The sequence below is a fragment of the Panthera leo genome, chromosome D3 (assembly GCF_018350215.1).
Source record: "Panthera leo isolate Ple1 chromosome D3, P.leo_Ple1_pat1.1, whole genome shotgun sequence".
NCBI lineage: Eukaryota > Metazoa > Chordata > Mammalia > Carnivora > Felidae > Panthera > Panthera leo.
In genome coordinates, this window is record NC_056690.1 from 82,998,981 (window position 1) to 83,016,851 (window position 17,871).

Consider the following 17,871-nt stretch of genomic DNA (forward strand, 5'->3'; position numbering starts at 1 on the left):
AGAAGGGTATTTGCAACTGATATATCGAGAAGAGTATTCCCCCACCAATACAGAAGATGTATTTCTTTCAGCTTGAATATGTGAATCAGGCTTCAGGAACAAAAAAACAAAACGTAGAAACAGATTTGCTAGTCAAACAGTGGCTCATCTAAAATGACTTAGAAGGTGGGCATTATACCTCCATCCTGTTTAGCGCAGAAAATCCAAGTTTGACCTCAAAACTTCAATCTTAAAATATTTTTCCTGATTCCATCCTCTGCTTAAATGAGAACACTATCTTGTCCCTTCTGTAACATAAAAGGAAGAACATTCTCTATGTGGGTAATCCCAAACTCTCTGACTTAATCATATTTGCAAGGGACAGTTCTCAGCACTTGGATTCACCCAGCACAAATGCAGAGAGGGGAATTTATGACCTTTCCAAGAAGAGAGTATCTCCCCCATGTGTCATCATCATTTAGTGCCATGATTTTTGGACAGTAAACGCACACTTGAAAGACTTCCCTAAGTCAAGCCCAGAGCGTCCTAGCATGAACCATGTAAGAATTAGGAGATTAGTTCTTATATTGGCTTCCATCATAGGAACTGCATAGAGAACATCACACATCTTATGATATCTTTCCTGAGCACAGGGCTCCCTTCTCATGTATTGGGCATTTTTGCACGTGTTCCTTGATTCGGCGTGTGTGTGCGCATGCACAAGTGTGCTCTCTGATGCCAGGCATGTCAGATTAACGTTCAGCAACTCTGAAACAACTTTGTGTATCACATCATGAATACATACATCTGAGTGGTTGAGAGGCCAAGAAACAGACGTCGCGTTACTATTAAGTGTATAGAGAAACATACTGAAAACAATATCCTTCAGCCGCATGTGTGGGTTTTTAATGAACACCTCAAATTCACGTTTTAAAACAGAAGATTCGTTTACATAAAAACTTACCGGATGGAATCCAAAAAGCAAACAGTTTCTCTTGCCATATTTGTAATTGCAGGATATATGATTTCTTTGGTCTCCTGTGAGCTTGCTGTTTGGTGCTATTTGGATAGAATACATTTCAGCTTGCTCTTTCACTAGAGCATTGTTAATTCTTAGATAACATTGGATAAATGTCTTTTTGATAGCTTGGAAAGGAGATACAATATTAAAGTACACTGGATGAAACTAGCATCCTATTTTCCTTTATGTGTTAATTGCTGTAAGTTTAAAGGACCACATACATTCTCTAGTTAATGAAGACAAGTTAGTTGGGTAAACCGCTAGCAGATAAGAAAAAATATTTCTGATCTAGAAATCACATTTATGTGATACAGACTTATTGATCACTGTTAAAAGTTTCATAATTACTTTAAACGTTCAGATGAAATAGACTATTGAATATAAATTAAACCCAAATGACCCATTTTATCACTGACACAATGTTTATACACATGGGGCCTGGGTCACGATATACACCGATATGGATTTTTGAAAACTACAGTGTCATTTCTCTCTGATAGCTATACTTAGATAAAGCCGGATCGACTTATTTTAATTGTTTCTATATTGGGTTTGAGACAGGTGGAGATTTTTGGGCCATCTCATGATTCTGCAAAGATACCCTGTTCATTTGCATCATCCTCTTTGTAAGTGTGTGGTTCGAAACGTAAGAGAAGTAAGAGGGTAGACTGCATGGAATTTTCACAAAGCTGCAGTTAGTAAGTGACGAATAAAAATTTCCATATTCAGTTTTACTTTGTCACTGTTCCCTTTGGTCATAACTCCATAGCATGAGGTAAATGTATTAAACTGTACTACAGTGAACCAGTATTGGGTAACATATAGCGCTCAGTCTAAACACACCAAACAGAAGGACTTAACTCACATACATCGTGCGCGTGTGTGTGTTTCTTCCAGAAGTTTGTACTGCTTAAACCCCCTCACCTATTTCGCCCCTCCTCCCACCCTCCCCCTTAAATGGATACAGTTTGGCAGGACTGAGTCTGCCAGAAATCTTGGGTTACACGTTTGCTTTCTTTATCCTAGACAACACGGCTTCCGTTCTCACCAGGAGAAACGGCTTCCGGAGACAGGAGCAGTCTGTGTACTACCTGCCCATCTTCATCGTGGACAGTGGTTCGCCTTCGCTCAGCAGCACGAACACCCTCACCATCCGCGTCTGTGACTGTGATGCCGACGGGGTAGCCCAGACCTGCAACGCGGAGGCCTACGTCCTACCTGCCGGCCTCAGCACCGGAGCCCTGATCGCGATCCTCGCCTGTGTCTTGACGTTACTGGGTGGGTACAGTTTCCAGTGCTTTCGCTGCGAGAGCAGTCACGCCAACCCTGCATGGACCGTGACCCTTCTCTTTCCTTTGGCCTTGGGTACCTTTTTGAGAACATACGCAAATGTTCCCTTCTATTGTGTTTTGTTCAGTGAGCAACCCATGTTCCTTTGGCCACACTTTCCCATGGTATATTTAAAACACAGCTCAGAAAAAAAAAAAAAATACCAATCTCTTTTTTAAAATCGCAGTGAAGATACAGGACTGTTTAAAAATGATTTTTTTTTTCAAATTTACCATGTTGTTTTACAGTACCCTACAGAGTCATCTTTTAGACCAGAATCTTCTCTATGTTGTTTTTTTTTTAATTTTTTTTTCAACGTTTTTTATTTTTTATTTTTGGGACAGAGAGAGACAGAGCATGAACGGGGGAGGGTCAGAGAGAGAGGGAGACACAGAATCGGAAACAGGCTCCAGGCTCCGAGCCATCAGCCCAGAGCCCGACGCGGGGCTCGAACTCACGGACCACGAGATCGTGACCTGGCTGAAGTCGGACGCTTAACCGACTGCGCCACCCAGGCGCCCCTCTATATTGTTTTGATGAGAAAATTACTTCAGAAATTTTGGCTTTATATGCCCCCTCTTTTCAGAAAAGGTGTAAGGAATATTTTATAATTATTCACAAAGCTAAAGAGATTGTAATTCCAGCAGTGCAAAAGTTACAGTTTTCCCCAGAATTAACATATTTAATTGTACTCTCCTGGATTATTTCATTACATGGTTAAGTAAGATTTACAACTTGTATTAGAATTACAGTTTTGTAAGAGATTATGCAGTACGCTTTTAAAAATTGGGAGCTAGCCAACATGGGCATTGAGTAATGGGTTTATTCCTTAGCTATACTCTCTTTCACAGTGTAACTTTCCACAGCAAGGACAATGAGCATTTACGATTGCATTTGAGACCGTGCTGTGTGTTTTCTAAGGTAAATGGGTCTGATATAATTTGTGAACCCATTTATAATATATTTTTATAAAAGCAGAACTTGGCGATGTGAGTCATCATTGTGTAATCTTTAAAAACAAGATTTATGGAGTTAGGTAAACCTAGTGTTTATTACTGCTCCCAACATACACTGGTTTTTCACCAGAGGAACATTAATTCTTCTAAAGCTGGCTTCTTAATCTATGAGGGGAAAATAGTAGAACTAGACCCATAAGGTGATTGTCAACCTTAAACGAGACAGTCATGTGCCTACCACATAGTGGACATTCAGTAACTTTTAAGCGTTATTGGTGAAGCAAGTTCCCAACCCGTGAGCTAAGCTAAGACCTAGTTACTAACACACTGTCAATGATCTCACACAAATGTAAACTACGTTTTCGATAACTTCAGCTAACCAAATAACTTCACACAGGTGGCAGAAAGTCTCAGAAAACCATTAGACATGGCAATTCCCAGTTAAAGCCTGATGAGAATTGAAAGGACTAGCCTCAGTTTTGAAAAAGATGGAACCATTGCAAAGGTAAATGGTATGTGGATGACTCTTCTTGAACTTAACTTGGCTAGTTTATCACACACCATTTAGATTACATCGGACTTCAAAAGAATAAGGTAAAATTGGATTTCCCAGAATTTAATCATACCCAGCAGTCAATTATCTTTTTTTAAGGCTGTCTAATGAAGCCTGATTCATTGTTAGAACATACTTTTACCTTGGACTTAGGGGTTCCTTGCAATTTAGGTTGCTTGGTTCTAATTAGTTAAGAATCATTACCTAGCTGTCACTGGTAAGTGAAATTGAGTATTATTAGATTTCATTTTTGCATATAATATATATGAGGATTTGTATGTGTATACGTATATCTTAGGGTAAGTTTATAGGTTTTTGTTGATTTCTTCAAAATTTAAGAACTTGGCTCAGTAATCAGCATGTCCAAAAACTGGTATTTCTGTCCAGCACTGAGTCTCTTTGTGCCTTATTTCCTGAGTCTTTAGAAGCAGATAGTCGGGACTTTGCATGTTCTTTTGGTTCTGTCTCCTCAACCGTAGACTCTAGGTTTTCACACAGTATGTACCGAAGTCAATGTGACTGAGTATTTGGGGTGAGGGTGGTGTGGATGGGACAGCCAGCCTGGCACGGATCATGGCTTCTAGTGCACAAGTAACACATTCTTTCCACCTCAAGAAGTAAGATGACACTCAATACCAGGTTTTATAGTTCAGCCTTTTTAGGCTTCTGAATAAATATTGCAAGAAAAAAAGAAAGGTAAAAGGGTGGAAATAGGGAAGAACTCCTTGAGAATCTAGGTCACTTTAGGGATGTTGTGGTCCAGTGAGGTTTTAAATTAAAGCTACTTATAAGATGAGAGAAAGGGATGCCCTGAAGGTTCCAGAATGCTCCTACAGGAAGGCATCGCAGAAATCCATTCCAACCCAAACCTCTGCATTTTGCAGAGGGGGAGAGTGAGGTACAATGAAGTTCAAGGATTTCAGGAGTTCATATAACAATGGCGATTATGGCATAAGATTCTAGGTCTCCTTATTCTCAGTCACTGATTTTTGGATTAATCTACAAAGGAATTGCACCTTGAAAATACATTTGTTTAATGTTCATATGTAGTCCTTTCTTAAAATTGGAAAGTCATGTTGTCTGAAGTTGGTCGTGTTGACTTCACCTCTGTGTCCTTTTAATTTCATGGGTGAAATCTTTCCCGACTCTTCTCCCATCCCCACTTTGTTCTCACCCTTTCTGACTTATTTGCGTGGGAATTCTCTGAATGAAAGACATGATCCCACAGTTAGAGCCTGAAGCTTCCTTTACTTCCACTGAATACAACTTGAACGAGAGAGATTATGGTCATATTCAACGTTCATGAGAAAGTTATCAACGAGATGCAGTTATTTTGCCAGTAGAAACATTTCACCAATATATGGCAAGATCCTTTAGTATTCTAATGTCTAAATATTTTGCCCCAAAATTGTTACACATTTTGATCATAAACTCATAATTGTTGACATATATGCTTATTTTTCAACCAGGCTGAAAGCACTTCAAAAAAATTTTTATGAATGACACTAACTTACTACTTCAGTGGATTTTGAGAAGTGAGCAGACAGAAAGAATTTCAGTTGTTTTAAATACGGATTTGGGGCACCTGGGTGGCTCAGTCGGCTAAGCATCCAACTTGATTTCAGCTCAGGTCATGATTTCACGGTGGTCGTGAGACCGAGCCCCATGTCAAGCTCTTTGCTGACAGAGCAGAGCCTGCTTAGAATTCTGTCTCTCCCTTTCTCTGCTCCTTTCCTGCTTGTGTGTGCTCACTCACTCTTCCAAAATAAACAAAAAAATAAAATAGGGTTTCAGTATTATTGCACGTCTATCCAAAGACTGTAATAGCCAGTTTCTTCATTAGTCTGCACAGTTACTTTGTTAGCTTGTGCATTTTCCTGCACGTTAAAACTGTCACTGAATTTACTATATTCAGTTTTGTTTTTCCCTATTTGGACCATTAGGTCCAAGTAATTGAAGTCCTATAACACCCCCTCTGGCTCTTTGCTCTTCAGCCACAATTGGGATTTGTTAGACTGGCCCAGCTTCAAGTGCAATAAGACATTTGTAGAAAACACTGCTTACCACATGGAATTCAAGTTCAAGTTCTTCCAGTGTGCCCAGGATGGCCAGCTTCACATTCAGCTGTCATGCGTCTTTTCACTTTTCCTTCCTGATGTACGAAGTGCTGAAGTGTACTTGCTCCCCTGTGATTCTGGCCACTCATGCTTTTGTTCAACAGGAAAATATATTCCCAGTTTTGTAAGTGACAATATTACCTAACTAAAAAAAAAAATGCGGAGAACAATATGATAGCACTACGTAAAAGACTGAGCCCCATCATAATCTATAATGATCAAAAGTACTTGATACAGCAGTCCTATTGATAATAAAGGACTGAAGTAGCCAATTTACGATGGCACATGGTTCCCCTTTCAAACAAACGCAAGCATAGTAAAAAATGAATTGCATTCAATAAGCTCATACTAAGAGCTAGCCATTAGTTATGTGCTTTACAAGCATGGTCCGATTTAATGCTCATAACACGCATTTCCTAGGCAGGTGTTAGTAAGCAGTCGTATGCCCACTTTTTTATATGAGAAAACTCTAAATTGGAGGAGACATGCACAAAGTTATAAGGTGTCAGAGCCAGGACTCAGACACAGGCGGGCCTGGCTTCTGAATGTCCTTTATAAGGCATGTTTCCCTGTGTGTTTTCCCATGTGAAAGACTCGTGTGTCTCTGGGAAATGCCTACAGATCTGTGGGTATCGCAGCCCACGTACTGCCAAATTAGAGCCAGCAGAATCTTTGATCTGCTTTACACAGCAGCTTTATCGCTTCTTTGGCTACCTCTGAGTGTCTAATTTACAGGATCTTCCAATTACTTCCAACCTTGAGAGAACGCGTTGAGAATTGTGTATGATAAATTTGAGATGATACTGCATTATCACCAAAACGTATAGTATACCAGTTGTCTTTGTACACACGATATTCACTTTACTTAGGTCAGTTTTATCGCTATCTTGAGACTCAACTTGCACACTTAATGGAGAGGCCTCTGTGATACTTTTGGGGAAGTAATGGGAAGTTTGGTTTGAGTTATAATGAAATGTTTCCCTTTCTTGAGACATGGAAAACAATGTCTCTTTTGTGCAGGTGATTTGCAGAACTCTAGGTGGGCACAGTCATTATTCTAACGGACTGCTGGCATTAGCAATCGAATAGAATTATTAAATCCTGAACAGTTTTCCTATATCCTTACCTCTCCTCCCAATTTAGTCCCTACTTCCATGTTTTTTTTTTTTTGAGGGGAATCAGTCATCCTTTTCTTTCTTTTCCATGCCCCACAGTCAATCACCATGCCCCACAGCCAATCAGTATCCCCAAATATGAATTTTACTTTATTGATCCTTGAATCTATGCTATTCTCTGCCTTGATGTTGCACCTGATTTTGCCCAGGGCCCATCGTCGCCCTTCTGGATTATGGCAGTCATTCCAGTCTCTACCAGATGCCAATCTGTCAACATCCCAGGCAGAGTAATGTTTTGCAAAGCAAATGTGACTGTGACACAGCCCAGCATAAAATAAAATGTCCATGGCTCCCAATTGTCTACAGACAAAAATCACAGACTCTGTGACCTTACTGCTCCCTCCCAGTTCAACCTTCAGCCAAATGGCAGAGCTGCTCTTAGACTCCTCGTGATTTGCCTTACCTACTCTTAAATGACTTGCTCCTTCTGCCTGGAACACCATTCTCCTTTTTTGCATTGGAGTCGACTTTGGGTACTGTTCCTGCATACCCCATAGCACCTTGTTTATACAAGAGCATCCTGCAAGGCTGACTCACCTGTTTCATTAGTTTGTCTATCTCCTCGAGTAGATTCCTGCTTTTAGAGGCAGGGGCTGAGCATTATTTAATCATTATATATGTAGCATCTCATAAAATGCTGATATGACATGTAGAGGGTGTTCCATACCCTCCTGTTGAATTAGACCATGGACGATTTTAATGTACTCATTAGTGGAAAAGAATGTTTGATTTACTTTTGTCTTTATCCGTAAGTAGTATCTCCATTGGACCCAGATTTTCCCATTTCCTTAGATGATATGATTTTAGGGGCGCCTGGGTGGCTCAGTCGGTTAAGCGGCCGACTTCGGCTCAGGTCATGATCTCGCGGTCCATGAGTTCGAGCCCCACGTCAGGCTCTGTGCTGACAGCTAAGAGCCTGAAGCCGGTTTCAGATTCTGTGTCTCCCTCTCTCTGACCCTCCCCCGTTCATGCTCTGTCTCTCTCTGTCTCAAAAATAAATAAACGTTAAAAAAAAATTAAAAAAAAAGATGATATGATTTTAAGGCATTTTTTCCCCAAATCCAGCCTATTTTTTTCTATAAAGTGGATATGGCACACATTTAAAATATTTAAATTCTATTTTCAGTGTAGTAATCCCAAGATCTATAAGGGCTCAAGAAAAAATAAATCCGAATATATGATTTTCCAAATCTGTCTAAAGACAGAGAAAATATTGCAGCAGACATTTCAAGGATACTGCATTTGTTGTTAAAATTCAGTTCAAATTTTAGTTAAAAATGCTATAGTTGATAGCTAATTTACCTCAATCACATGCTGGGATTTTATCACATATAAATCTTCATTTATTCTTTGTGACTATAAATAATAGAGTGGGTTCATAAGTACAAGTTCAAATTCTAGCCGCCTATTACTGAGCATCTGCATATATCTCTTATTCTACAGCACATAGATCCAGACAAAATGACAAGTTGAATTTTCTCATCCCTTAGATCTTAGCTTAGATGTCACTTGCAGTGACATCCGCCTTTGATCACCAGACTGCACTAGTACCCCTGTATTTTTCCTATCATTTCACTTTTTTAAACATAAATTATTTCTTTGCCTGAAACATTTCAGAAGCGTCAAATGTACCTACATGAAACCCAAATGGTTCTCATGGCCCACAAAGCAAGACATGTTCTGACACCTGCTTGCCTCTTGAAGGTATCAGGCTAAGCCTTCACTCAGCCTGTAGGAAGAGATGCACAGCTGCCTTTCCATCCATTTCAAACATGGCACCCTGTTACTGAGAAATTCTTCCTGAATCCCTTCGCCTACTGGGCTCACACGCCCCTTTATGTCCAGACTCAGTGTTACCTTCTCAGGGGGACTGTCCTCACCTACTGATTAAATTAAGAGCCATTCACAACCAGATTCTTTTTTTTTTTTTAATTGAAGTATACTTGACCTACAGTGGCCTATTAAAGTGTACATTATAGTGATTTGATACGTTTCTATGAAGTGAACCCCATGATAAATGTAGTTACTGTATATCACCGTAGAGTTGTTACAAAATTATTGACTGCATCCCCTGTACATTTCCATGCCTTAATTTCTAACTGAAGGGTTATTTATACCACTTAGTCTCATTCACCTATTTTGTCCACCTCCCAGTCACTTCCCACTCATAACCAACATTTTGTTCCCACCGAGTCTGTTTCCATTTAGGATGTAATTCTTTTTATGGCTGAACATTCCATTGTGTGTGTGTGTGTGTGTGTGTGTGTGTGTATTTTTTTTTTTCCTGTGCGAGAGAACACTTCCAATATGGAGGTTCCTCAAGACATGTGTCTCTTTGAATTGGTGTTTTCATTTCCTTCGGATGAAGACCCAGAAGTGGATTTGCTCCATCTTCCGGTGGTTTTAACTTTTTGAGGAACCTCCAGACTGTTTTCTGTAATGGCTGCACCAGTTTGCACTCCCACTCGCAGTGTATAAAGTTTGTTTGTTTTTCTCTACATCCTTACCAACAATTTTTTGGTTTTTTTTGACAGTTGCCAATCTGACAGGTGTGAGGTCATCTTATTATGGTTTTGAATGTCATTTTCCTGGTGATTAGTGATGTTAAGCATCTTTTAGTGTGCCTGCTGGCTATCTGTAGGTCATTTGAGAAAATTATTCAAGTTTTCTACCCATTTTTATTTTATTTTTTATCTATTTATTTATTTGAGAGAGTGGGGAGAGGGGCAGAGAGGGATAAAGAGAATCTTTTTTTTTAATGTTTAGTTATTTTGAGAGAGAGAACATGAACAAGTGAGGGGCAGAGAGAGATGGGGACAGAGGCACTAAGTGGGCTTGCGCTGACAGCAGGAAGCCCGACATGGGGCTCGAACTCACGAACCACGAGATCGTGACCTGAGCCAAAGTTGGACGCTCAACTGCCTGAGCCATCCAGGCACCCCTGTTGTAGTTTTTTGTTTTATTAGGTTCTTTTATAGGTTTGGTTTTGGTTACCATGTGTTTCACATACACCAGTGTTATAGCAGTCTATTTTAAGCTGATAGTTGCTTCATTTCCAATGCATTCCAGAAGTATGACATTTGAGGGCCCTGGGTGGCTCAGGGAAGCATCCAACTCTTGATTTCAGCTCAGGTCATGATCTCATGATTGGTGGGATGGAGTCCCTCACTGGGCTTTGTGCTGACAGTGTGGAACCTTGGGATTCTCTCTCTCTCCCTCTTTCTCTTCCCCTCCCCTGCTCATGCACTCTCTTGCTCTTTCTTTCAAATAAACTTTAAAAAATATTAATAAAAATAAAAGTACATTTGTACTCCCCCCAACACACACACATTTTATGTTGCTGATAACATATTTTACATCCTTTTGTTTTTTTTAATTTTCATACTAGATTTTTAAGTGGCTGATTCACTACCTGTATTATTTGCCTTCATTGGTGAGATTTTTTTCTTTCATATATTTTCTAATTTTTAGTTATGGCCTTTTCCACTTAAATTTGTTTTTAATTCCTTTCTTTTAATGCGTATTTTGAGAAAGAGAGTGAGTGAGGGAGCAGCAGAGAGAGTAGGAGAGAGAGAATCCCAAGCAGGCTCCACACTGTCAGCAGCCCAATATGGGGCTCAGTCCCACAAACCGTGAGATCGTGACCTGAGCCAAAATCAAGAATTGGATGGTTAACTGACTGAGCCACTCAGGCATGCCTTAAAGAAGACATTTTAACTTTCTTTGGAAGTCTGTTTTAGTGGTGGTGAACTTTAGTTTTTGATTTTCTGGGAAACTGGGGATCCTTGGTCACGTCATGTCGGGGCTGCCTTAGTGGGATGGCTGAAGCTAGAGCAGATGTGAGCTGGGGGGATCCCTGGGCGTGCCATGCTTGGGGCACCATGACCCGAGAGTTGAAGCCAGAGCAGGGGGTGCCCCAGGCAAGCTATACAAACACCTGCAATTCCTTGTCATGAAACCTGTGTATTTCTTTTAGATCAGTTATCACAATTGGTACATCTGTTTATTTGCTTTGCTCAAATTTAAGAACACCTTGAGAGTACTGATCTTAACCTTTCTTTTAATCCAGTGTATTCCCAGGGCCTAATAGAGCAAAGGTAGGAGGAAATTCCTTTAGGGATGAATTTGTGAATAGTATTTAACATGTCCTATTCACTTTCCTGTCTTTGCCACATTTGTTAAGCTTCTCGAGAATCGTTCTGGTGTCTCTATTTTACCATCCAATAAATAGAATAGTATAGATAGCAAATAACTAAATAAATAGGGAGTTAGCAAAATCACATGAGTACAAGTAAAATTTGCTTTTGCTTTTAGTGTGCAAGTTATAGGACTCAAATTTTAGCAAGACCCAGAGATACAGGCGTTATGTTGCATAAGACTTTGTTATAGTAGTTTAACACATATCACCTATTATTGTGCTTACTGTATATATTTTTAAGACTTTATAAACGTAATCTTTGTAAAGTTACTATAAGATAATTTTTATGAGTTGATTCTATTATCTCCATTTTGGAGAGGAGGAAACTGAGGCAGGGCTAAGTAAAATATTTTATATAAGCCCACATATTCAGTCAATAGGGGCAGGGATTCAGTGTAAATGTGGATTTAGGGACAGGATTTGAGGTACATTCCAGGAGTTACACTATATAATAATTGGTTCATTACAGTGGTGGAATGAGCAAGAGGTAAATACAGGGAGGAAGTGAAATTCAGGGCAAAGACGACCTGGAAGTTTCTAGTTTGGGGTTCGGGGATCTTTCTGAGAAAAGAGCACAAAATATGAAACAGATTAAAGTAAACAGGTTTAAACCTGAAGAGAGACATTTGTACAGAAAGGTGTAAGCTAAGTGATGGTAACATTAAAACATTATAATTGCCATATAAGAAGTATTTACCATAGTCCAAGCAACCCATACATTTTCATTCATAAAAATCACAAGCGGTCATTTATGAATATGATCTGATTCATTTAGAGAGACAGATGGGAGGTTTATATGTCAGAGAACTCACCAATCGCCATATATAGAAAGTAGTCGAATTCTTGGGTTTCACTGAGCTCATGTAGAAAGAGTATTGGATGAAAAGGGAAGAAGCCAAGTACAGAATTTGAGGAAGATTTACCATAAGTATTACCCTAGAGAAGATCAGCTACCAACAAACCATGATTTGAGAGGAGAGAGTAAAAAAGATTTTTTTTAACTATAAGAATTTCTGTAACATTGTATTAAAACAAAAAACTCACCCATATCATGTTTCTGCATTGAAGTTCTACTTCACATATGATAGATATGCCATGTAAACATAGAGCTCACTAGTGCCCACTGGATTGGGCAACCGTCAAGGTCATTGGTAACCTTAGTCTTGGAGATAACAGAAAAATTCAGATTTCTCTGGTTTCAGAGCAATTAGGATATAAGAATGTGGAAATATGAAATAGGCTGCTTTTATAAAAAAAAAGAAGTCAATAAAATTGAGTGCCATTGAAGATAAATCATTGCTTAGCAAACTGTCACTTAATGACCTATTTTTTTGTGGTGGGAGTATGGAGCTCTGGGGGAGTTCCAGGCATGGAAAAAGTGGTGGGAACTTGGAAGTGATGCTGAAAAGAACTAAGATGTTTCTCTGTCATGGTTGTTTCTGATCTGAAGCCACCAAATTAAATGAAAATTCATGAAACGTAATTAGTGCCAAATAGAGAACATGTAACAGATTTTCAGTAATAGTGGTGCAAATCAAGAGGATCAAAAGACAGTGAAGAGTTAAAAAGTAGTTATCGAAGGGCTAAGTTCTACTCGCACATGGATAGAATAAGCATTTACAAATTAGTGAATGTGGATATAGATTATACTAGCAGATTTTCCATTTAAAGTAGGTCACTTTTCAGTTACACCTAATAGACACAGTAATAATTGTAGTGCAAGAGCTGTTTTGCTGTTCAATGCATCATTTGGCCATAAAATTTTAGAGTAGCGTACGTCAAGATCGTACGCAATTAAGATTTTTCTAGTATTTTTGAATCTTTATTTTGTCCGAAGACGTAGGTTATGGTTCACAAGTGTGAACTACGTCAATTTAAACTTTCAGGGAGTAGCCTCATTAGTAAAAATAACAAGAAACACCTGAAATAAATGCTAACAACAAATTGAATGAGCTATTAACAAACTAGTATAATTTTAACGTGTTACCAAAATATGTTTTTTTTTTTCACTTTAACAATGTCTTGAGTGTCACATGTGCATTTTACACGAAAGCACATCTCAATTCGTGTTTCAGATAGGAACAGCCAAACTTCAAATGCTCAAAGCCACAGGCAGCTAGTGGCTGCTGTGTTAGCAAGCGAGGATTTAGACAATTTTATTGACTAATAAGAAATTCTGATGATTCAGAGAGATCCGTAGAGAAAGTAGTGTTTCTAAGTGATGGTGGTTTATCCTTCAAGTCTTAAATCATGTTTTCTCTTTTGTGAGACTTCTCTGAACATCGTGGGCAAAGTACACCTTTCCATACGTGTTTACCTAGCATATGTTACTTTGCTGAATAATCTATTGCATAATAGTTATTTGTATACAAAATACTGAACTTCATAATGCCAGATCCATTTGCATCTCTCTCCAACCCCTACTTTATTAATTTAACTAGACTTATTGAGTGCATATTTACTATCAGATATTGCTTTTTGTGCTTAAAATACAACTGTGGGGAATAAACTCACTGACGGTATAGGGATTACAGTTGTAGGAAATCAATTGCCCAGTGGAAAAAAAAAGGAATTAAAAGTAATTTAGGTTTTAACCTTCGGTGATAGTCTCTAAACAACAGGTTAAACTTTACAAAGTGATGCCGAACAGTACGAAGACTTCCACTTTGATGTACAAAAAGAACCTTTCATCGAGGTCTCAGATGGAAAAGAACTGATTTGATGGTAGTTTGCACGACTGGGTGCTTTAAAATGATCTTGGCTCAAAATTTGAAATATGCTAAAAAATAACTAAATACATTCAGGGAAATGGTTTTCCTTTAATATAAGTAGGCTTATCAAGCTGTGGTAGAACTTGTACCACATCAGCAGCGTTCTGCCAGGTCCTGGGGACCAACACTGGATGTTGAGAATTCTGGTGTTTGCAAGCTTAGAACATCCCGTGCAGGGGATTCGGGGATGACCACTAGGTGTTGAACTCAGTAGCTGAGAATACCCTGTAAGCGTTTCAAGAGCTAATCTGGATGACTTTTCAAGCGTCTGCCGTCTTTCAGAAAACAAGACACTTGATGATGCAAGTGTAGTAGAGAGGGGGCCTCTTAATCACAGGGGCCAGTAACGCTACGGTTGACCTCTAGGAAGCGTGGCTGGTTCCACTGAAATGCTGCCAAGATGATTAAGTGAAAATGAATATCTGGCACAGATCACGGTGACGTTGAGACTATAGGAGCCCGCTAGTTTATAGGATGCTGTGTATTTTACACTTCTGTATTTTTGTCCATCTTCCCTTTTCTTTCTTTCAATGTGGGAGGACGGTGCTGTTCTCGTAGGTATGCTTCTTTGCACTGGTGGGTGTCTGCACTTTCTCACAGTGAACTGCATTATGATTTATACTGTATTTCTCTTTGTAAAGATACAGCTACCAAGTTGGGAGCTGCGTGGATGCAGGGATCCTCCCTTATCAGGATTTTGCCAAAACCCAGCACCCCAGCCGACGTACCGGGATACTCAGAAAATGTTGAATGTTATAAAACTGAATTCTAAAACCAGAAATTTTAGTTAACAGTCTGCTTTTGCTGCTGCAACAGCACTGTAATTGCTTTGCTAACATCTACGCTGCCCTTCTTCCTATCCTCAGTCCAATCTGAATTATATTGTTTTTGAAAAACTAATGTGATCATACCATACCAGCCTCAGACCGCATTGGTCATCTCCACCTTTCTTTGCTCCACAGCTTTGTTGACTTCCGACCTTTGCTGACTGCTCGCTTGTACCAAGAGTAACCTTCCATATCACCCCTCCACCGTCACCCCAACCCCAGCCTTCAGTGACCCTCACTTAAATCTGCCTTGCATGGGTCTGTTTCTTCTGTGGATCTTGGAAAGATCATGTTTCCCTCTTTTGCAATCATTATCCCAGTTCTACATTGACATTTAGTCGTCTCATTATTTGATGGATATCTGCCTTCCCATTCAATTATAAGTTCCTTGAGAAAACTTATTGTGTCTACTTCTGTGCTCAACATTATATCATCCTACCTAATGCCTACAAGAAATGGTTAATGCACATTGGTTAAACATATATAAATTCATGAGCCACAGACCCATTATAACTTCCACGTTTCTAGACTAAATCTTTCTTTATGCCTGCACTCAGAAGTATCCTTCATATGACAGAAAAGACAGATGAGGAAAACCTCCTAAACTATATAATCTTGTGCTTACTTAAGCAGAAAATATTCTTTTTAATGCAGGGATTATCTCCATAGACCCTGAAGAGCAGTTAATACTTGTTCTACGTAAAGGTTAAATTTTATTTTTTATATGTGCTCATGTAGTTAGAAATTAATATTCTCCTAAGTCATTGAAATGTTAAATTCTCTAACCTTCTAAAACACTTCATTTTTTTTCCCAGCTTGAGGCAAGACTGAGAAATGAAATAAACTCTGTAAGATACTAATATCCTTAACAGGTACTGAACCTACGAGCTGACAGATTCTGTGGGTTCTGTCATGTTTCACTTTTACTGAACACTACACTTGAGCATCCAAAAGTAAGTTTATCAGCAGAAAAAACAAAACAACATTTACAGGGGTGCCTGGTGGCTCAGTCGATTGGGCGTCTGACTTTAGCTCAGGTCATGATCTCATAGTACGTGAGTTCGAGCCCCACATTAGATTCTGTGCTGACAGTACAGAGCCTGCTTGGGTTTCTCTTTCTCTATCCCTCCCCCACTCCCGCTTGCCTGTTTTCTCTCTCTCTTTCTCTCTCAAATAAACTTAAAAAAAATACATTTACAGCAGAATATAAGAAATGGTGGCTTTATGTTATTTATATATAACATATAAATCTATATAACATATGTATATAACATAAAACATTATATATCATATACCATATATATAAATGACAAAGTTCATTATATGAAGAGAATTGAGAATTTTGAAATATTTTGCCTAAATACTGATTTAAATTAAAAGTGCATCTAATTATCACCTAATTCTTACCCTCTTCATAGCCCCATTCACTCTTATGCCCATCCATTTCTTCCATCCTCTGCATTCGGTTGGATATTTGCTCTGCCTGTTTCCTTCCGACATGTCTTAGAGATTTCTCCTGTCCCTCCCTTCACCTGTCCCCCAATCATGGCTCTCTCGGATACTCACTTTCCATTCTCTGTCTTAATCTGACTTCTCCAGTGATATGATATGGCCCCTCTTTCTTTCTGTTTCAATTACCTATATTTGGGTGTATGGGAACTATGTAAAAAAGTTTCAGAAGCTAAATTTATACAGAAATCTAAAGTTAATTTACTCGTATGTGTTAAAAGGTACTGGTGTGCCTTTCTCGGAACTAGCAAATGGTCACTTGAGCTCTTGGCTTGTGTCTGAATTACCGTCTATGGAAGTACTAAGCTCCTAGTGTTCTAGAAAGTGCACCAGCTTTGAGGCCGATGGAACTAGAGAACACATCATTCCTACCTATTGCATTTATTTCATGACCACAGGCAGGTTGTTTCAGATGCCTAAGACAGCTGTCAAACAAGAACATAACATGCCCCAGAGAGCTATTCTGAGGGTCAAACGGTAGACCTTGTTTGTAGACCTTCCTTTTTTGCTCTACTGCCTTTTCTGTCTCTCATTTAATCTTTAGTGCACGTGCCTTGCCATAGATTTGCTGCACCTTCTACTTTGTACCTAACTTCATTATTTCTCCTCGGTCAGAGGAGAAATTTTGAGTTGATGTTCTTAGTTGACCAGAAGATAACAATGAAAACTTCACTTTTGCACACAAACAAGTACCTGGCATTCTACTAACTCTATTTACATTCCCTCCCCTGCCTCCTACCCCCACCCCCTCCCAGTCTCTACCCTGGGACCATTTGCCTATAATTATCACATGTGGCTAGACTCAGTAAATTTGAGTACTGGCCCAAGATCACCCAGCTAACTAATATGTGAAAAGGCTGGGCTTTTATTCAAGGCCCACGCCACCACATTACAACAGAAAAGGACTTATTTAAAAGTAAGTGCTTAGAACTTTGTTAAAGCAGATTGAGACAGGATGGACTAGGTCTCACCTAGTCATTGCTTTTAATCACTCTGAATTACAGTGATGTCCTCCTTGGTTTTATTTATTCTTTTTTATTTTCAAATGTATTCTTAATGCCAAACTAAGACCTCTTAAGATATTGTAAATATAAATATTTCAAATGTCTTTTTTTAAATAGGCTGAGAGTAATGGTTACTTTGGGCCTTTTAGATCTTCAAGAAAAAAAAATTGGCTGACGTAATAGAAAGGTAATTTAATTCTTTAATTTATATATTTTGAACTCCAAAATTCAAGAATACTTTTTTTTTTCACTCTAACTAAATCAAGTACCGAGGAAATCTGATATGTTCCCAATCCAGCTAGCATTCTGTCACTCATAGCCTGAGCAGAGCAGAATCTTTCTTAGTAGCATGTACTTATTGAAAATACAAGGAGTATATTCAGGTGGTTTAAAACCAGTAACAGCCAGTGTATCTGTTGTCCTTTGCTTTCC

At 39.0% G+C, this 17,871-nt stretch overlaps 1 protein-coding gene across 2 annotated transcripts in view; it reads left to right on the forward strand.

The window, feature by feature from the left end:
* Positions 1 to 17,871, forward strand: part of CDH7 (cadherin 7) — a 128,586-nt gene that overhangs the window by 100,234 nt on the left and 10,481 nt on the right. For both annotated transcript variants that reach the window (XR_006195385.1, XM_042911057.1), the window contains exon 11: positions 2,027 to 2,278. Coding sequence is in view for 1 of the 2 variants with exons in the window: in XM_042911057.1 (XP_042766991.1) it covers positions 2,027 to 2,278 (252 nt within the window). In the remaining variant the exon portion in view is untranslated. The remainder of the gene's footprint in view (positions 1 to 2,026; positions 2,279 to 17,871) is intronic.